The 22,655-nt window shown below is 41.6% G+C and overlaps 2 protein-coding genes across 11 annotated transcripts in view; one reads left to right on the forward strand and one right to left on the reverse strand.

Moving 5' to 3' along the window:
* The window catches only part of GTF2A1L (general transcription factor IIA subunit 1 like), a 409,851-nt gene that overhangs the window by 306,631 nt on the left and 80,565 nt on the right, over positions 1–22,655 (forward strand). The window lies entirely within an intron of this gene.
* Positions 1–22,655, reverse strand: part of LHCGR (luteinizing hormone/choriogonadotropin receptor) — a 177,673-nt gene that overhangs the window by 38,910 nt on the left and 116,108 nt on the right. Inside the window, exons 8-9 of the mRNA XM_075595844.1 lie at positions 20,337–20,411; positions 19,640–19,825 (exon numbers count right to left, since the gene is read on the reverse strand). Coding sequence (XP_075451959.1) covers positions 19,640–19,825; positions 20,337–20,411 — 261 coding nt within the window. The remainder of the gene's footprint in view (positions 1–19,639; positions 19,826–20,336; positions 20,412–22,655) is intronic.

Below are 22,655 nucleotides of genomic sequence, written 5' to 3' on the forward strand. Positions count from 1 at the left end.
CAGTACTGCAGTAGGACTAAAAAAGAAAAAGCACAACATTAAAAATGGAAAAATAAATAATACTGGTAGGTACTGTAGGAGGGTGGATGACACTGGGGAAAGCTAAAGAGCAGAGGGGGGAAGGCAAATGGGAGAAGGAACAAAAAAGGGGGGGAAGAAGGCAGGGAGGTGTCAAAGGGGTGGATGAATGCACCCAAATGGATTGCCTTTGTGATATTGACAGTCCACGTGCAAACGAGCGCTCCACCGCACGCACTCCTGCAGCCCAAGAGATTTCTAAACTTGGCTGCAGGAGATTGGTGGGGGCATGGCGGATGCGTCACGAAGCTGGTTCGCCCTCATTAGTTGAATCAGATCACATGCACAGTCACGCAGCACCCACCTGAAAATACAAAATTTGTTGTATTTTCAAAACGCTGCCGCGTCAACGCGCCTCTCCACCTTTAGGCGCGCAGGCACGGGGGTAGCTCCCATAAGAAAATACATCAGAGTGGTTGCCGGGCGCATGCAGCGACGCTGGCACTATAATCCCAGCCTTATATAAAATGAGCCAACCCAAGCCATGTTACCAAAAAAAAACATAAATTGTAATGTTTAAATGTTTTTAAAATGTTGAAATATGTAAGTATTTAGATGTATTTGTATTTACATTGTATACCGTTTAATAAAGGTTTTTTTTTTTCATGTGATTTTGATTACATCAGGCAGGGGGGGCCCCGAGAAATTTCATGGATGAAAAGGGGGGCTCGGCTGAAAAAGTTTGCTCACCCCTGATGTAGCAGATGTTATTGAACTTGGTTGCGCATTACAGCGGGATATGCACAACATGTCAGCGGGAGAAGCGGCCATTGTTTTCAAATCAGCCTCAAGCGAAACAGAGCAGGGCTAATGTGCTATTTCACCTAGGAGAGTGCGCCAGTGAGTGTAGTTCACAAAGAGAAGGGGAATTATCAAGGGATGGTGGACTAGGAGATCCACGATTTTACCACAAAACAGATTAAATAAAGATAGTTTAAAAAAAAAAAGATTTTTTTTTAAAGCATCTGTCTACTAGGGATATATTTCACAACATTGAAAAAAAAAACAAGTTACTAAGCTTAAAATTGCCATTTGGTTCGAGGTGGAACAGTGTTATCATCCTGAGCAAACCAATGCAGTATGTGATGGTGTCTCAATAGGAAATACTAGTGGTTGTATTGCTAACATTATACTAAGAATAGTAGTATGTCTGCAAAATGTGTGTGATACAGTGTCTTATCAATTGTCCAACACAGAGCAGCACAGAATAGCACAAAGACATTTATTTTCATGACCAGTTGCCAGTGTATTGTGGCATACTCGCTATTGGGGGAACAATGATGCGTAAGTCCCAACTTGTTTCTGCTCACTGCGATAAGTGTGGGCTAAATTTCACCCCAGGATTGTAAATTTACATGCAAATAAGTATGCATCACATAATTACATATGCAAGAGCGTTATATTTAACAACAGTATCGCAAATGAGACTGCAAATAAAGTTTTAAAATGAATGACCTATTCACATACTACTCACTATACTCTGATACCTGATGATATTGATGACCACTAAAAAATATCTTCCGTTTTATCACCTACAGTACCCCAAGCTGGTGTTGGGCTGCACTTGCCTACATATAGGATAGCCACTATTGACATACTGTAGGCAAGATAAGACTAGCCAACCTAGAATGGATGAACAAATACATAATATTAACAATGTTGAACCTAAGATTATTTGAACCCCTTAGATACCCATGAAGCCTGCTAGTCATGGTCAACCCATAACTGTTGGTCACTTTGGCTACAAAAGGCTTAATATTTGTACATACAGTATAGATATGATGCTTTTTGTGTTAAATTTGTAGGATGTTTAGGTTTTATGTTGAACCCTCTGTTACCTGACTGCATTCCCAATGCATTGTTAACCATAGGCATCAAAGGGGTTAAATACTATTTTGCCACAGGGCCTTATTAAAATGCCTATTACAGGACATAACCCTATGGTTGTGTGATATCTCTACCCCAGACAAACTTGCGCGTACTCATTAATGCAGATTTCTAAGTAAACGCTTATTTGTATCACTAGCATTATTTACCACTGAGTTAACAGTTTTTGGTGATGCAAATTAGATTGAATATAGAAACCCACTTATGATTACGTAATTCTTAGTGAATATGATGGAATAAAAAAAAATAATAATAATATATATATATATATATATATATATATATATATATTGCTGGGATCCCAATATTTTAAACGCAAATTTGTAAGGCAGCAATCAACCTTTAGTACAGTATTTCTCAACTGGGATCAAAGGTGTCGCAAAAAGGATCAAAAGGTGTCGCAAAATTTCCCTGTTCTCCCAGAGCAGGGAGAAAGCAGGGCACTATCTTGTATCCTTGGTAAGGAAGCCAATCAGGAGCAGATGTTAGGAGGATGTGCATAAGGGTGGGGCTAAGCACACAAGGAAGAAACAGCAGTAGAAGAGAAGTGACGATTGGTGTCCATCCGTCCTGAGGGAGGCGTGGGGGTGTATCTGTTTTTATGACCATTAAAACATTTACCACTAAACCAAATACATGTAAACCAATATTGAACCTTCTAAAAAACATAATGTGTTAAATTGGTCTTTGATAGTTAATGAAAAGGAACTCATCCCTTCCACATAGGGTACTCTGAAAGGAACCATTAGCTTTCACTAAAAGAAATGTAATACTTAACAAAACAAAAAACACTGAATATTGCATTATCGACACCTTTTGAGAACCAGGTGAATTGTTCACTATATGAACTATCCAATAATGTACACAAATCTCACCCTGTAGCGGGGTAATGAAGGAGAGTGCTAGTAGAGCCACGAGCATCTGCCTGATCATGAATCTTCATATGACCTTCTTCCACAATTAATGTTAGCTTGGCAGGGTACATCAGTTTTTCATCCAGAAATATATACTGTATACAGATACGCACTCGCTTAGATGAAAAGGACGATTTTTAGACCATTTATTGAATATACAAATGATCAACAGAGCACCACGTTTCAGGGTGTTATACCTTCCTCAGGTGTGATCACACACCCGAGGAATGTATTACTCCCCAAAACATTGTGCTCTGTTTATTTTTTTGTATATGCAATAAATGGTCTAAAAGTTGCCCTTTTCACTTAAACGAGTGTGTATATCTATTTCTGGATGAAAAACTTTATGCATTACCGGTTTGTGGGAAATACCATCATACTCGCCACCATGAGAAGTACCTTTCTACTTCAAAAGAAATCATAACGGGATTGAAGGGCAAGTATATAATTTTCAGGGTATATGAGTTTTAAACCACACAGAGCATACAGTATAAGAGAAAATAATTTGTGATTTAAATTGAGTAAAGCTGGAATAAAATCAGTTTATGTCCCATATACCGGACGGAACAATTTTCTTCAAGTTCATACAGTAAAAGAGATACAGATAGCAGACATTATTACTTCCGCTGGCATATTGCATCAGGAGAAAACACACCGTGCCAGCTGTGAAAGCGGTCATTGTTTAGAAACAGCTCTGTGCGAAAAAGTGACAGATTGTTTAACAAGTTATTTCACCTGAGCTTGTGCGCCAGCGACTGTAATGAGGTCCACTACAGTATCTTATCCTTGGAATTAAGCATCTTGGCGAAAACTGGTATAGTAGGCTTTTGTAGAGAAGTAACAGGTTTTCCAGACCTAATCTATGCTCCCTTTCTAAAAATAAAATATAAAATAAAAACGTCACCTTTCTAAAAATCTTTTAAAGAAGTGCATTTTTGTGTTAAGGGGGGCATTACTTTTTCCAGGACCTAAGTAGTATTTTGTTGAGCCAAGGAAATATCATCTGCATTTGTAATGGGGGGTCAGTCTGTATTTGATTATGATTATTTTTCTCAAACCTGTCCAGTATTGCTTACTTTGGAACCATCATAGCATGGGAGGATCTATTTTTCCATATAAGAAACAAAGGAATAGCAACATTTTATTTTCTTAAGACATGCAGCTGTGTGTAACTGAAAACTGTATAGATGGACCCACTGTATACAGTGTCAGGCTGGTCCATTAAACAATTAAGTAAACTACACATCTCCCAAAATCTCCAGCCAAGAAATAGAGAAGAAATTATTCTGTTGAAATCAATACTTATAATTGAGCTGCATTGAATCTTGTGAGAGAGTTTCGGGCCCTGGCAGCACTTTAACGATTTCTCCAGGAAGACAGTCACTGCACTTACGGCTCATTTCACGAGTCTCAAAGTCTCATAAAAGTCTCATAAAGAGTTATTGCATGCAAGCTGAAGCCTGCTCCCAGCTCATCCTTCTCACCAGCCAGGAAACAAAAGGGTGCTTTTCCATGTGGTAGGCCTTACATTTGCACATTTTCAACAAAGCAGATACAACGGAACAATGCAGAATGTAATTAAAGCAGCAAAATGTGAAGTCACTTTTTTAAAAATTAAATAAATCAGTTCTGTAGTATTAGATACTTACTGCGTTTAAAAAGAATTAAACTCTTAATGCAATTTTTAATTCATTTTAAAGCGACCTTTGATTTCTATAGCAGGTTTTTGCCCACCTCCCAAGCAGTGCAAGAGCTTTGTAACTTTCTTGTTTGTGATCATTTGTTGCCAATATTCCCAAAAGTTTGAGCTGCAAACTGTAACAATAGGTAATGTTGCCTTAAGGATACATTGTAAATGCTGGATTACACTGACTGAAGCAGCTATTTACTGTAGTTAGTCACACAATCAGGATTTTTACAGATTTATAACAGGAGCACCAAACGATTGCCAGCTTAGGTAAGAATGTAGAATTAAACATTGTCACATGCTTTACATATAAAAATAAGAAAAAGAAAAAAGGGGGAATGTCCAGAAATAGTGCTGCTTTAATATTGGCCTGGTTAGCAAGCCCCTGACCTGCCACCAGGAAAATCCACCTGTTTTTTCAATTTTTTGTGTGTCCTGCATATGGTTGTCTTGATGCAGATCGGGCAGGAAAAAAGTAGCTATCTTAAATTCTTGCATTTTGGAAGTTCCCACATTAACATTACATCTTAATCCTTTGAACAGCATGACAGTGTATCCAAAATATGAATCACAGACTACTTTTGTCATGTAAATAAGGTAATTATTTTAGGTGTTTGGTGTTCTCTGGCAGAGAGCTCAAACCCCTGCTGCAATGTACTGTAAGTGGTCTTTGTGTTTTTTCTATAGCTTCTGATACAGTATGTTAGGAATTTTTACATACCAACTTGGAAGAATTTGCACTGCTTTCTATGTTTGCCCGTTATCTTAAATTAAAGCATTAACATATTTTGAAGACTTACGGCCAGGTGACGTGAGCGGTTCGCCCAACGAGTGCAAACCAGTTCTGTGATGTCACGGCCACACCCCACCAACATGCCTCCCCGTCGCATCTACCCTGGCCTCAAATCGCTGGAGCTAAAAAGCGGGTGATGTCACACGCACAGACGCGAGTACGTGGTCACCATGACCGCAGCCATAGATATGCCTAAACTCCTATCATTTTCAAATCTCATTTGGAAATGTTTGTGTTCCTGCTTATCAACACAGGTTGGTTGTTTTACTGGGGAAATGCTGTAATAATGCCTAGTGATTATTAGAAGAAACAGAAACTGGAAGAGCTCTATCTTTATATTAGATCTGTGTTTTAGTTATGTATTCAGATCATGCTGTATCATGCAGCCACCAGAGAAATTCTGTGCACTAATTGTAAGTGTGGAACAGACCATAAATAATAAATCCTCCAGTTCTGCAGAAATCCATGATAACATGTTATTGTAATTAAATAGTTAAACTTCCTTTTCCATTCTTAAAATGCAGAATGGAGAACTCACCCCTGTATGTCTCTGCTATGGAAGTAAATAGTATCCGTAGTCCATAATACAACCTCTCATGTAGGTAACAGGTAGAATTCCAGCACTGTATGTTTGTATTACAACCTTCCTTACACAAATTCCCATTCCCTTTGGTTATTATTATTGTCATTCATATCAGATATAACCATTGTTTCACAGTTTTCCTGGGTAGATTGGTTCCAGCCATACCCTCACAGTATTTCACACTTGGCCTATCTGTTTTCCATCTGTCAGATCATTTTTTTGTGTGCAATAACCCATATCGGTTCTTCGTGAATTTCCTCCTGCTAGCTTGAAGGATATCTCACAATATTATATTAAAGAATACAAATGGTTGTAGTTTAATACCAACATACTTTAAGAGATGCTAAATTAAAGTGTTATGTTCATTTTTTTGCATATCAACACTTTATACAAAGCTTTTTTTTCTACCATATTTGTTTTTTTGAGTTATACATTTATGTTGGAGTTTGACAGATGTGTAAAAATAAAATAAAGAATCAGACTTAATGTAAAACAAAATACATACATTAGGTTCTTAGTAGTAATATTAACTGGACAATGGATCATCTTTTACTAAATAAAAAAAAGCTGTAAAATAACAATGTCTGTGATAAATATTGAAATTAGGTATCACATTCAACATTTGTCTTAAATTTTATCTGAAAACTTTCTATCTATCTACAATTCCCAGATAAATAGGTTGCTAAGAAATTATCAGCAGGAATTACAGTTTTAAATCTCTCTAGCTGAAGGTTTGATTTGATTTTCTTTGGAAAGCAACGTTGCAACAAACAGGAGTCTTGTTTGACTTTTTTTGATTTATGGGGTGAATGACAGAACATGTATTTTTTTTGTTGCAGTTTGAGTATTTTGCTTATATTAATTTACACAAGGGTGCACCCACCGTCTAGGTTTAAACCAATTTAAACCACCGTTTAAATTGCTCTCTTTTACATTTCTTTCTGATACGCTGTAAAATGAGATTGACACTTCATTGGTTTCTTTCACTTTAGGAGGTTTCCAACAGCCCTACCACTTGTGCACTGCATTCACTCTTACAAATGCATGAAACATTTAGTTTTTAAAGCCCCCAAAAATTCAACAATATTAATGTGATATGACACATTTGGTCACTGGTTATAGAATAAAAGCATAAAGACGTTAAAAACTGCACGTAGGAGATGCGCATGCGCGGCTGGCTGGTGATGGACGCTTAGTCGCTCAGCTCCACCAACCGCCGGCATATTAACGAAAATATTAGAGACTAAAACCGACCGCAGAATAATAAAATCGGACAGTACAGACACATAAATACACCCCGGTGAGGCACATCAACCCAAATCCCAGATGGCTACGACGAGGCAGAAAGTCCGACGCAAGTCGGATGTCAGGGCCTACTTCCCCGGACAAAGCAAGGTGGGGGCCGCGGAGATGTCAGCGGTTTCGGACTCCGACTCTGCCCAGGATGCCGAGGGGTCAAGAGCAACAGCTGCACAGTCCAAGATCATTAAAAAAGAAATCTCCAGACTCCTAGTGGACTTGAAGTCGTTTTTTAGGGGGGAAATGGAGGGGCTCCGGCATGACCTAATGCAAATTGGGGCCAGAACTAATGACTTAGAGGAACGCATGGAGGTGAGCGGGCAGAATCAGGAGGAGACAAATTCCCGGGTACGGTCCCTAGAACAGCGGGTGGCAGAACTGGAGGCCCGCCAGGAGGATGGGGAAAATAGGGACAGGAGGAACAACTTACGTATAAGGGGGATCCCGGAGGAGATCCTGGATCCGGAGGCTCTGCTGACACGCTGGATGGCCTCCATCCTGCCGGATAAGACAGAAGCTGACTTCAGGATGGACAGGTGTCATAGAGCCCTGCGTTCCAGACCACTGGCTTCAAATCCCCCCAGGGATGTGATTCTCCGCCTCCACTACTTCTCCATAAAGGAGGAGGTGGGTAAGATAGCTCGGGCAACCCCCCACATCACCTTTGAAGGGATCACCCTTACGGTATACCAAGACCTGTCCCCCCTTACGCTGGATCGGCGAAGAGCGGTAGGCCACGTCACGCTGGCTCTAAGGGACAATGAAATCAGGTACCGCTGGGCTTTCCCCTTTGCACTAGTGGCCACAAAAAATGGCAGACCCCATGTCCTCAAACACCCGTCGGAGGGAACAGCCTTCCTGAAAAAGTTGGGGGTGCAGGGAAATACGGCTGCCTCCTCGGAGGGGGTCCAGCAAGGCACTAACGCAGATTCCCAGTCAAGAAGGCAGGGTTCCTCTTCCCCGAAGGAAAGGGGCTCCAGCAGAAAAGATGGGGGCGGGAAAAGCCCTTAACACACAGAAGGGACTACAGAATGAACTGTTCTGGTTGCGCTTGTTGCGCCTCTGTTTTACCTCCCACTAAGTTTGCGCTCCCCAAGGCTGCCCAGACGCCTCCCGGGAGAAATCTACCACAGGAGGGGATGCCCAGAGTCAGGAGGCCCCAAATGGCGGCCATCATGTTCAGTGGGCACACATGGTTCGGAAGGACCCAAGATGGCGTTCCCTTACCTGGCTGAGCGAAGGCAGAGAAGACGCGCGAAACCCTCCGTGGCGGTGCAGCTCTTGGCGGGAAGGAATGCTCCGGCGGTGGGACCCGCCCAGGGAGCTGCCCACGGACCAGCCCTCGCCCCTCAGCAGCCCGCCTCCGAATGAGGAGGACACGCCCGGAGCTGTGACGTCAGGGCAGAGGATCTCGCGAGAGCGGCAGCACGGAAGGCATCGGTGCGCCAGAGGAGAGGCGCTGTGACGTCAGGAGGACGGCGACGACCCGGATGCGATGCGGAGCTCCTCGGCGGAGGCACGCGAGATCCGCCGCCGGGGAGCAGCCCCAACTCAGGACTGAGCAAAAGGGGACCCTGGCTAGGGTCGGGGCAAGCATACGGACAGGGGGGCGAGAAGCCTCATAGATACCAGGTCCCTAGAGGGGTAATCGGCCACCGCGAGGAAAGGAGTCTGGGGGCCAAGTGAGGCTGTCCAAAAGTACAGAGGGGGGCAGAGGGAACGCGGAAGGGGGTTAAGACTTAAGAGTCAAAGTAGCTGAGAGCTGAGGGAAAGTAGATTAGCGAACGGAGAGGGAGCTCAAGTTGAATGTTTAGAGATTGGAGGCTAGGTTTTAGTTAAGCATAACTGCCGGCGGGAGGGGGGGTGTCCACCACTCCGCCTGCAGGTATGTGCATCCACTCCAGGAGATGGGGTAAGACCCACCTTCCTGGCAAAGACCCGGCTGCCCGTGGCTGGTCACTAGAGCCACGGTGGGGGACCAAGAGGGAGGGAGGTCCAGAAAAAAAAGTTCACAGCCGGGCACTGAACCCGAGGTCTGTTAGGACCAATACGGTTCCTGTTATCTGTATCTGTATGTGTGTTGTTTATCTGTATCTTTCCCTCATGTTTCCTCCTGCCCCCTCCCCAGCCCCATCAGGCGTTAGACAGATCCCAACCGGAAAGCACAAACACAACGGTTCGCAAGCCCATCAGGACTGGGGTAAGAGTAATTGCACCTTTACACTCTATCTGCTCACACAACTGGCCTCCATATGGCGGTAACTTTCGTATCACAGAACGCTAAAGGTCTCAACAGTCCGCACAAGCGGAGGATCGCCTTTGCGGAGCTCAAGAGGCGAGGGGCTGAGGTGGTCTTTCTTCAAGAGACACACTTCAGCTCCAGACATAGCCCTAAATTTATGGACTCACACTTCCGACAGTTTTTCTTGGCTTCAGGGGAGGAAAAAAAAAGAGGGGTAGCTATTTTATTTCACAATCACAATCAATTCCAGGTAGAAAAGATCAAAAGGGACCCCGGGGGTAGATATATCGTGTTGGTCGGGCTACTCAAACAGACCAGAATCACTTTGGCATGCATATATGCGCCGAGTGAGGGTCAGACGGAGTTCTTTAACGCTTTTTTCCAAAAGCTGCAACAGTGGGCCGAGGGCCATATTGTACTAGGAGGGGACTTTAACACAGTACTCAACCCTAAGGTCGACCGTACGACATCCAAACAATCCATAAGGAAAGTAAGTAATACCGCACTCCTGAAGGGACTCCGACAAACTGGCTTAGTTGATATTTGGAGAGAGCAACATCAGAGTGAACGTAGCTACACCTTCTATTCCCATCCCCATGACAGCTACAGTAGGATTGACCACTTCTTTGTGTCGGGCAGAATGGTTCCACAAATATCCGACACAGGTATACATGATATAACTTGGTCGGACCATGCATCAATTGAGCTCAGATGCACTCAAATTGGGTTTGTCAGACCAGGAGCAAATTGGAAGCTAAACGAGTCAATCATTAAAATTCCGGAATTACAAAAAAAAGTCAAAACTGAGATCTCAGCCTATTTTAGGACAAACAGTGGTAGTGTGGCTTCCCAAGCTATATTATGGGAGGCTCATAAAGCCACAATACGGGGGGTTTTAATTAGCATCGCTGCAAGTAGAAAAAAGAAAAAAGAGGCCAAATTAACGCAGCTCTACAAAAGGTTACATGAGCTCTCTACACTACATAACCGGTCAGGTAGAGAGGACACCCTTAAGGAGCTGAAGGATGTCAGGATTGAACTGAACCTCCTCCTCACCTCCAGGGCCGAGAAGGACATGAGTTGGACACAGAGGAAATTTTATGAGAAAGCTAACAAACCGGACACTATGCTGGCTACCAGACTCCGAAACCGGAAACCAAATTTTAATATTCAATCTATCAAAACAAGCGGGGGCCAGTGTTCCTCAAACCCTAAAGTGATAGTGGGAGAGTTTGCGAAATTCTACACACAACTGTACAATGGGGAGAAGGTAGTTCACAATGCCAGAACAAGTAGTAAGCTACGGAAATTCCTGGCAGACGCGGCCCTACCACAATTAACCAGGGCAGAGAGTGAGGCACTACAGAGCGACTTTACGAGGGAGGAATTAGAGGCGGTAGTAAAAAACTTAAAAGCGTCAAAAGCCCCGGGCCCGGACGGGTTCTCCAACCTGTACTACAAAAAATTTATCGGAGTTTTGGCCCCGCATATGCTCCAGTTATTCAATGGAGTGCTAGCAGGAGAGCCCTTTCCGGGACAGATGCTCCAGGCGTCAATCTCAGTAATCCATAAAGAGGACAAAGATCCCAATAGTTGCCAGAGTTATAGGCCGATATCATTAATAAATACAGATGTTAAAATCTACTCTAAATTGCTGGCCAACAGATTAAATGTCATCCTGCCGAGGTTTATTCACCCGGATCAAGTTGGCTTCATTAGAAATAGACAAGCGGCCGATAACACCAGAAGGATCATTGATATCATAGAATTTATAGGAGCCAAGGGGATCCGAAGTGTGGCCCTAAGCCTAGATGCGGAAAAAGCTTTCGACAGGATTGACTGGCCATATCTGGAGTCCACGCTTGGAGCATTTGGGTACGGAGACATATTCCAACAGGCAGTCAAGGCTTTGTACAGGGCCCCAACAGCTAGGGTGGTCCACCAAGGATACCCGTCTGATCTTTTCCCGATTAAAAGCGGCACGAGACAGGGGTGCCCGCTTTCGCCCCTGCTCTTCGCCCTATGCATCGAGCCGCTAGCAGCGCAAATTCGGAACAACGCCGATATCTCTGGGATACAAATCCACTCCCAGGAGCATAAAGTGGCTTTGTATGCAGATGACATCATCCTAACCCTGTCTAAACCGCTCGTCTCACTACCTAACCTGTTTGAGCTTCTAGAGCGGTTCGCCCAGATCTCAGGCTTCAAAATAAATCAGTCCAAATCAGAGGCCCTAAGCCTCAACATGCCGAGAGAGATGGAGAAGCTAGTAGAACTCAATTTTGGGTTCAGATGGTGCCCTTCCTCCATGAAATACCTAGGAGTGCAGATCACAAAACAGACAAGCTCCTTATATTCAGCTAACTATCCCAAACTGCTGAGGACTCTAAAGAAAGAGCTGCAGGACTGGAAGGCATATGGTGTTTCCTGGCTAGGGAGGATCTATAGCGTCAAGATGAACGTCCTTCCCCGCATTCTATACTTGTTTCAAACTCTCCCAATTCCCGTGGTAAGAGCGGATATTACAGGGCTCCAAAAATCTATATCTCAATTTATTTGGAACGGTAGAAAACCACGGATTAGAGTAAAGACGATGCAGAAGGGTAAGGAAGCTGGTGGCCTAGCGGTGCCGAGTGTTATTTCCTACTACAAAGCGGCACAATTGTGCCAAATTACACAATGGCACGGGGACCCTGAGTTGCGGCGGTGGGTGGCACTGGAGAGGGAGGTGTGCACCCCGCTGGAACTCACGGACCTGATCTGGTACCCGAGGAAACGGGTGAAGGAGGTTCTCGTTCCATTGACCTCTGTGCTCAACTCACTCTCGGTCTGGGAGGCCGCCAAAGTTAACAGCTCATTAACCTCCAAACATACTCTGATGGCACCTTTACATGGCAATCCAGACTTTGCTCCGGGGCTGACAGACAGGGGCTTCCGGCGCTGGGGTAGAGCGGGGGTTAGACGGCTGAAGGACCTGGAGGTTAAAGGTAAGATCAAATCATTCGCAGAATTACAGTCAGAAACAGACATTCCTAACACGGATTTTATGAAATACCTCCAGGTCAGGGCATACTACAACGCACACCCGGTGAGACCACCGCTAACGAATTTTGAGAAGCTCTGTGCGAGAGGGACAAGCACACGGGGACTGATCTCTGCCCTATACAGAGAGGTGGTGAATACGGACGGAGACAGGACAGTTAAACCCCGGTTCATGACGCAATGGGAAGAGGATCTCCAGGGTATTTTAGAGGACGAGGACTGGGCCGAGGTATTCAAAGCCGCGGCCACTAGCTCCATCTGTACAACATTGAAGGAGAACTCGTATAAGGTATTACTTCGGTGGTACCTCACACCAGTTAGACTGGCCAAATTCAAACAGGGATCGTCCCCGCTCTGCCCCAGGCGGTGCGGGGAACTAGGAGATCTGGTACACATGCTGTGGTCTTGCCCGAAAATAGTGCCGATCTGGACCCAGATCCGAGATTGGCTACAGAGGATCTTTTTAGGGCTCAAAATCCGGCTGGACCCGTGGCTGTTTCTATTAGGTAAACCTACAAACGAGGTTTCTCGGTCGGGCAACAAGCTGATCGCACACTTTGCTACCGCTATGCGGTGCGAGACCGCAGCACTGTGGAATCAGAACGCGATTCCCTCTATAGACAAAATTAGGAACAGAATTTGGTTCATTTGCCGAATGGAGAAGTTAACGAGCTTAGTTAACGACTCGGCCGATAAATTCGAAAAAGTTTGGTCATTGTGGTTGGCACAGACCGATATTCAGGGAATGAGTGAGGCCACCATATGGCTTTGATAGACGGAAATGGGTTCTCCTTGGATGATGGACAGGGAGCTACACAGGACGGAAGGACAGTAGGGCGCCCCCAGGGCAATGGTTCTACCCCATTCAGAACAAGGTTGAGTGGAGAAAGCAGTTAGAGCGCAGAGATCCAAACGAGGAGTTCTAGAGCGAGCTGACAATAGAACCGGCGCAGGTCGTCGGCTCGACAAGTAGTCTGGGTTTCGTCTACGCCGTCCCCTCCCCTCCCCCCCCTTCCCCTCCCCTCCCACCCTACTTTCCCATAATTTGTGGTTTGTCTGTCAAGGTCTTGTCCTGTGGGTCTCCCCAACGTACGTCCGTCATATGTAGTTTGTCCTCGCAAGGGACGTGTATACTTGGAATAATTACCATCGTCATGTAACCTATTGATTGTATGCACTAAAAACCAATAAAAATAAAGTTGAAAAAAAAAAAAAAAAAAAACTGCACGTAATATACAATAATGTCTGATGGAATACAGTACAAAACCATGTGGTAATTTTTTAAGCAGCAATCCCCCAAAAATAAAAACCAAATGAAATCATAAAATTGCTCTGATCGATTTCTAACTTTTCATTTTCAAAATATGTTTGCGGTGTCTTCACTTGTATATTATTTCGCTGGCATCAGCTGTTACCAAGTTGCCTTAATAAATTGTCGCTTGATCTTAGGGACCCTGCGCTCCCGAGCTGTAACTTAGTTTCTCTGCTGGTGAATGCCTACCCGGTGGACACAAAATAGCTGCCGGGGTCAGCCTATGTCCGGGGGCCAACAGCCATATGCAATATCATTGAAGGATTACATTGCAACATTCTGTTGGCTATCCTGCAGCCATTTTCTATTTTTTTTTTGTTGTGTCAAACACCAGCACAAAAGACTATAAATATTTCTGGAACTGTGGAGGTCCCAGAGGTCAGAGTTTATGAAGTCCCCCTGGTTCTACCAAGGTTACAAAATAAATAAAGGCATTTTAGGGGCGGTTGCTAATGTACTTTAACCTCCCAGGGAGACACATTTTCAACAACTGAAATATCCATGATCCAACTACAAGTATAGAAAAGTCCAAGTATAGAAACGGGGTGGGTTTACTAAAAACAGCAAAAGGATTTAGCATCTGTTAAAAGAAAAGAGACAGTTATTTTTTATGGTACACAGAGCAGATTGCTGCTTTAAAACATATTTTTATTGAGCCATGTTCCTATCATGTTTGAAATGCAAACACTGATTATATGTAAATTTATTTGTGCACGTTTACAAAACTCAAATCACTTCATAACTTTATAAAATTCACTCTGGCAGTTTTACTGTGGTTGCCCTTCTTCCTCCTTTCTAGGTTATATGCAACACTTGAATTTTCTAACAACCATAAAAAGAACAGATGTTCTTTTTCAGCAAATTTTATTACTTTGAATTAAGGTCAGAGCAATTTTTCTCTAATGACACTTCTGTGCTAGAATGTGAATCATGGACAAAATGTGACCATCATAAGGATAGCTAAATAAAGCTGGGGTGCTATCTAAATTTACACAGCTGCAAGTTATGTGAATAAACAATTTTTTTTCCATGAAATTTACAATATTGGCACTTTTGTTTGGTATATGTCCATATTTCCTAAGATATGCCTGTATATCACTTTACTTCAGAACATTATCTGCTTGATATAAAGTTAAGTGAACAATACTGGGAATTAAAAAAAGAAAAGAAAAAAGCAGCCCTGCAGGAAAAAAAATAAAAATATATCATACTAGTAATATAAACGTATTGCATTTTGCAATAATCATGAATGTTTCAATGTATTGCAAGCCAGCAAAGTTGTTTCTACTTGTAAGGCTAAGGACCCGCTGCGGTCGGCGGCGCGCACGGCCGCGTGAGCCACCAGCCCCTTGCCTCCAGTCTGGCGGTCCCCACTTCCTCCCGACGTGGCTCACTGCGTGCTGTCATGCGTCAGCCGTCCGGAGATAAAAGGCTCTGGTGATCAGAAGCGCTGACGCGTCACGTGGTACGCGAGTGAGCCAATGAGGAGGGAAGGAGGAGAGCTACGGGAGGGAGGCGGCTTGGGAGGGAAGTGTGTCAGTGTGCAAAATGTACTGCAAAGTAGATGGCCCGATCTATCTCTCTCCTCCCGGACCCACAGCCTCCAGGACCCACAACCCCCCTCCTGCGAACCCACAACCTCTGCTCCTTCACCCACAACCTCCTCCATCCCTCTCCCTGGGCTCAATGGCTGCGCCCCCCGACCCGTTTTGGCCACGCTCCCCCGCATTGAAAACAGTTTACCGCAGATCGCGTTGCAGTGACTTGCACGCGTCGCCGGCAAGCAAGGCTGCCGTGCGGACCCATGCAGCGCAGCCTTAGCCTAATAGAAGTTTGTGTGCTACAAGGGAAGGTGATAAAAGCTTGTTTGAGAAGTTGGACTTGAACATGATGATAGAGCACATCAAGAGGGTAGTGAACAGTACATAGACTTGTAACTCCTTCAAAAAGAGATGTAAAATCCTTAAAGTATAGTGCCACAATATATAGTAGTAATGTAAATATTGCATTTTCTCTGCAAGGATTAACCAACAAAAAGGGAGATGCCCTGTTCTAGCAGAGAGGGAGTTAACTTTTAATTTACAGTAGGTTGTCCTTTTTTAAGTTAGTCACTAGCAAACAAACAATTAAGGAAGGATGTCTTCTCAAGAGGATATATGATAAAAGTTTTACAACCAACTTTCCCTCAATGTTTGTACTCCTATGACAGCTAGGGATTTCTAGATTCATAACACCATAAGCCTTACAAATATAACCAGTGAGACCAGGGGGAACAATTTTACAACTGATCCCACTGATCAATAAAACTTTAAAGCAGCAATCCCCCTACTCTTTTTTTTGTTGTTGTAGAATTGGGACCAAGGTGTCACCCTCTAGGCAACTACTTCCACAACATCAGCTTTGATCCTATTCATGCTGAGCAAGCTATCAGATACACAGCCAACTATACAACTATATCCAGCGTTCATACTATACCAAAAGTTTCCAAACATTCATATCAGCACTAGAAACCAACAGAACTCCTGCTCCAATACAAACAGTGGAATTTCTAAACACACCACTACTAGTGACATTCAACCCTGCCCTGGGGCAGTTAAGAAAAGTCAAAAGATCTACACCCAATATTAAAAGAGGATACAAATGGAAAAGATCAGGAGTTTGAGGAAGATTTATATCACCAAATCTAAGACACTGAAAGCTCCAAAGTGAACTTCAGGTACTGTAGCAGAAAATGGTACAAGAACAGGCAATGTGGCATGCTGCAAACTGCCGACATATATACAAAAAGGTTCTGCAATAAACCATACATTTAACTTTTGTTAAATCAAAAGGTTGTATAGATAATCCAGTTCAGGTGGTAGAGTGGAGTGGTTGGAGAAACTAGCCCAAAACTCTAAACCAGGATAAGGAAACACCATATCACACAACCAAGAAGATAACAAGAATGCACCAATTAAAGATTATTTGTCAAAGGTAGATCACTCCATATGATCTCAGAATGCTGATTTAAAAAAGTACAAACTTGAGGACCACTAAGGGCCCATCTTCAGACATCCTCTGTTTGAGTTGAAACTTACTATATTATGCACTTCAACACCAATGAGATGTATTGAACAAGGATATTAGATACATGCCACATGATCACAAATATACAGTAACCTTTTTGTTCTGCCCATGTTGCCAACAATGCCTACTGACACCTTCTGCTACCCACCCCATACCACACGTTCTCATCAGTTTCTGTCTTATGTTTAACTCCCTAGTCATCACTTTTATAAGTTTAAACTCTTTTAACCCCTCACCTATATATTTCTAGGTATTTCACACCTTTATCTTTCACAAACCTAATCTGTTTCTCAGCGCTTCCCTAACCCTCTTTCCTGTTTCACTGACCCCTTTTCCCATCCTCATGATCTTAATCAATATTACCTTTTTGTTTTTATATTGGCAAAAATAATGTGTAAACCAGTACTGACTGACCTGAAGAGAAGCATTGCTATTCTGTCCAAATAAAAATGGGATCACCTACTATTGAAGTACTCACTTAGTTTTGCACAAGTAGAACTGAACCAACACACCTACCACATCCTAATTCATTAATCAGATAGTGTAATGAATCCCTAATAACCTCCTGAAATTGGGCTGGGTTTTATGTCATAGGACATTTATTGATGAGGTTGTTGTGTCAATAAATATGTGTAATAAAACAAAGGAAAAGGGAAACCCAACTAATAGCACTCTCAAATACTGATAATATAGCAAAATAATGAACAATTTATTAATATCTAAAAATTTGAACTAAATAAACATAGATGGCTTAAAGACAACTCCTGTAGTACATCAAAATAGCGTAATCCTGTTTAGTAAGAAAAATAGGCATAACACATTTGTGTGGATGTATCTAGTACAAAAAAACTACAATCAAGAAATAGTGTCGAAGACAACAGGACCGGTCGGTCAAAAAGGTTTAGAAATTGAGGCAGAGGGTTTAAGTAACAACAAAACTCTTTACAATCAACAGGTAATGTGCCCTAATATACTGTATATATGGATGAGTAGGTCACACAATAAAAAGCTAGCACATAAGCAATCAAATGCTGAACACATCAGACAAACAGCCCAGCAAGAACAGAGCTAAAGTTAGCTGTAAGTGAGATACACTACTTGGGCAGTTCACGCTTTCACACAGACAATGGGGTAACAGCTGGAGGTCAGTCTGGTTCCATGACCGGATCTTCCCAGATAGATGCAGACCAGCAGATGCAAGACAAATGGTGCAGGAGCGGTGAGACAAGCCGCCCTGATGACCGTTTCACAGGGCTAACCTCTCTTGCACCATTTGCTCCAGGATTTGTGTTGGTCAGTTTACAATTTGGGGAGTGTCTACAAGTGGAGCGAAGAATTACATTATTTATAATATTATGTATTGTATTGTATTGTATGTCTTTATTTATATAGCGCCAAAAGTGTACTCATCGCTTCACAAAGAATACAGTACAGGGAATTATAATTATACAATAAGTGCAGCAAAATCAGACAATAGGAAAGGAAATCCCTGCCCCGAAGAGCTTACAATCTAAGATGTTTAATGGGAAACTTACAGATACAACAGGTGAGGGAATAAGTGCTGTCTGTGTAAAAATCTGCATCAGTGGGCTTTGTATTTTACCTTTTTCCACGCGTAAAACAACATTCTTGAGTTATAATATAAGTATAGTTAAGTTATTTAGCTAACGATTGGCTTTAAATGTACTGTAGGAAACACTGTTACATTTGAAGCACATGGAAGCAGGAAAAAGTGCAGTATAGAATGTCACAACAAACTTTTCTTGAATTTGTAGAGAAAAGATCAATAGAGAATGCAAAGCTGCACTGCTAATTTCTGTGAAATAAATCTTTGCTAAAATTGAAATGAGTATTTATACAGGAAATATTTGTAATAAAAATACTTATTCACATGCTATATATATATATATATATATATATATAGCATGTGAATACGTATTTTTAATACAAATATTAAATATATATATATATATTTAATATTTGTATTAAAAATACTTATTCACATGCTATATATATTATTACTGCCATGTAGATAACTAAGTTGCCTATAATATCTGTCTGTACTTGGTAAAAAAAAAAAGTACTAAAACATATACGTTGAAAAAATATTATTATTTATTAACTGCGCTTTATCAGAGTAGTTTCTAGTTTCTACTCTTTGATAATACGCAGTTGTCTGCGGGAAATGCGTAAGAGGTTTTTTTCCCCTTGCTGCTCTTTTATGTGCCAATAAAGAGTTTTTGTGCTAGTAGACAGCAGTCCGGTTCAATTTTTCCCGCATAGCAGATGCACCGCCTCACAACTCCACTTCTACATTGACCCTACATTTCTTAGTGAAGCATCCCTTGGGGGTTTTACTCCTTCCTTCTCTATCTTCATTCATAAGTGGATCGACAAGGGCAGAAGATTCTGATATACAATATGAGCTTTTATACATCGGGGGCAGCTATCTTGAAAAACATGAGAAAAATAAGATATGCTGATACCTCTAGAGTCTACATCTTTTACAACACCACCTCTAGTGTAGATATATATTTTTAATAATGTTCAAGTAATATTTTAATTAATAAGCGTAGAGCTTGTCTGTAATAAATACGCAGTTTTTGACTGATTCATTGTTCTCTAAAGTGGCAAAAAACTGCTATTGAATCATCTCTTTTGTTGCCAAGCAACCATGCCACTTCTAATGAAATCAGGTTGAATATAAAAGTGTTTTCAAGAACAAGAAATACTTACTCTTTCATTCTCATGTTCGTAAAAGCACAACAGTGACTGGGGTATGTCAAGCGAGCCTCCACTAAATTAACCAGTCTGTCAAGAGCTGGTAACTTCTTCAGGTAGTAGGATGATTCAGCAACTAAGACTTGAATAAACTCCAATCCATGGCTAGGTAGATACTTTAAAGCCGTTGATGATATATCTCTAGAAAGAAGTATAAATTGACATTCCTCACCAAGGGTCTGATTCTATATGTACCAAAGTGCCCAACTGGGCTGTTTTTGGCCAAAATTCCCTATTGAAGTCCATAAAGAATTTCAGTCGAAAATTGTCCGTTCGGCCGCTCCAGCACATATAGAATCAGCCCCCATATGTCTTCAAGATTAGAAACGAATTCAGGCATATTACAAAGATTTGCCTATTTTAGAAACCATATTTACATTGTTACAAGTTTAAGACAGAAATGCACTGGCTCTCTGAGATCTTTGGAAAAGTTAAAATTGTTTAGCCATTGGATTTATATATAATGGTTGATGTTGCTGTATATTATACAATGTTATAGACAAAAGACTATAGACATGGCTGGAACCCAAAATAAATCTCCAAAATAAATTCACACAACATAGCATTTAACGAATTTATAGATGAAAACATACAGACATTAATTTGATTCCGTTTTCTCAAAAACTAAATTGTAAATCACGTTTGTACTTACAAGCGATTTGGTCCAATGGCTCCCTTTAAGGCATCATTATGAATATGTTGTAGATGGTTGTTATCATTAAGAAGCCTATGTACATTAGATTATAAATTACATTTTAGTTCACTAACTCTGCAGTAAGCCTGCATTTTCTTAATTTCCATATTTACAGTTATGACTTTTTGTACCTTTTTATATACAGCTTAACCCCCTTATAATGAACGCTGTGCTTGGGGTCAAAGGATCACATCGCGCTATAAGCGGATCGCGTTAGAAATAATGTACAATTGTATGCATTGTATACTAAAGTAAGACACCAATAATCGTGTTGTAAAGTATTCATAAATACGAAAATTGGGAGCCATGCCTGCATCGCGTTATAAGCGGATTCGCGTTGTAACGGATCGCGTTATAACGGAGTTGAGCTGTACTATTAATCTGTCTTGAGTGTAATGACTTCCATATGCCATCAAGGCAATATTTTAATACATCTGATATCAGCAGCCAGTAGAGATGAGCAGATTCTCTGTCGAAATCTAAATATGACGCAGATTGGAAAGTCCCTTCCAACTGCAGATTTCCGCGGATAGTCTTAAAAAGACAGATTCATTTTTTTGATACTATATCCGTCAATTCCAGTCTACTCGTCTCTGGCTAATAGAGCTATGAGGTCAATCTTACAGTTTATGTAATGTTCTATTTCAAAAACTTTCCCCAATGTTTTAGATAAAAAATTCAACTTGTCTGTTGAGCCAAAAATACAAACCTTACATGACATGCAGCCAAAAAAAGCCTTTTGGCTGACAGCCAATTTTGTTGTAAGTTTTAATGGGCGTGAAGGTGCTGGATGCTAGTTACTTTTGAGGTTTGGAGCTCTTCTGAAAATGATGTTTGGATGTTTGACTCCAAGTACCGGGTCATTTAACAAGATATGCCAGTGTGTGTAAACAAACTATTTGATCTTAAGGGGCCTCTCTATTTTTTGGGGTTATGAATGATGTTTTAAGATTCTTCAACGGGTTTCACATCACCTATTTTATATGATTAATAAGGGCTTTCCTATCTAACGTCTCCCATTTTCCAAGACTGATTTTATAGTATCTTTATTGTAGTCCCTATAAAAAAAATGCTTTTTAAGTGTTTCAGTCTGTGGTTGGTGCACTGTATTCTCTGAGCAGTTTTTTATTCAGTCTTCTAAACGGCACAAATAGGATATATAGGATGGTGACAGCTAGCTAGATTTAAGTATATGATTGTTACTGTCTATCTGTTTTGAAGTAAGTTCTGTTTTTTAGGCTGTTATTTTCAATATATAATGTCAATTGAAGGAGCTTTAGCTCTTGTTTACTTATTTTTTAAGTGAATCTCAAATTCAGATCATTTGAATTCAAATAAAGAATACAAATATTTAGATGATCTCCCCACTTTATGAACAGGACATAATTAATGTATCTACATCAGAGGACCAGGTTGGGATTTGGTCTAACTGGTTGTTGGACCAAATTCTCTCTATTCACTCTATTCTCTCTAACAGGAAAGAAGCCTGTGATTTAGGCATATTGGTATCTTTCAGCAAAGTTATCCTGATTGGCTTCAATGCCCCTCCCATGGTATATTACAGTGTGAAGTGACGCCATATAAGACATAACTAATATCAGATCATCAACTTGTTCTATAACCGATAGTACCTCGGTTGTATTTTTCCAGTATGATCTAAGGCTCATGACATATTTCTGAACGAAATAGTTTTTTCATCATTTAAAATTATTTCTGCCTCCTTTATATAATACACCCTATTCATGATGATGACAACACCTCCTTCCTTGTAAGCCTGCAAAGCACGGAGGAAGTTTTTCATTTACACTGGCGACACACTTTATTCGAGCTCGGCTAGTCCCACGAATTCGGGTATACTCGGGTGTATTGAGGTTTGTGACTGTTTTCTGCCCGAGTGCATTGCGTTATTTTCCAGGCAGGGATTGAAGCATTTTATTCCCGCTGGCTGCAATACTGCACAGTATATATATATATATATACTGCATTACAATTCATGAATTTATGCCATCTGGTAGACACGCGAAGCATTGCAGCCTATTAAATCCTAATCATTATCATTTAACAGATCAGCCGCCCGTCAGCCAGGCATGAACCATGGCTGGGAAGGCAAATGCAACAGGGCTTGTCAGAGGTGAGGGGCGGCGCATTCCAGGTATCTGCCAGGTACATACTGGGTATTTGCTCTAATAAAGTGTGTCGCAGCAGTACATACAAAATTAAAACACTGTTCAAAATTCTATCTAAGTAATGATAAAGGCCACCACTTGGAGCTGTTCT

Source organism: Ascaphus truei, chromosome 4 (genome assembly GCF_040206685.1).
Source record: "Ascaphus truei isolate aAscTru1 chromosome 4, aAscTru1.hap1, whole genome shotgun sequence".
Classification (NCBI taxonomy): Eukaryota; Metazoa; Chordata; class Amphibia; order Anura; family Ascaphidae; genus Ascaphus; species Ascaphus truei.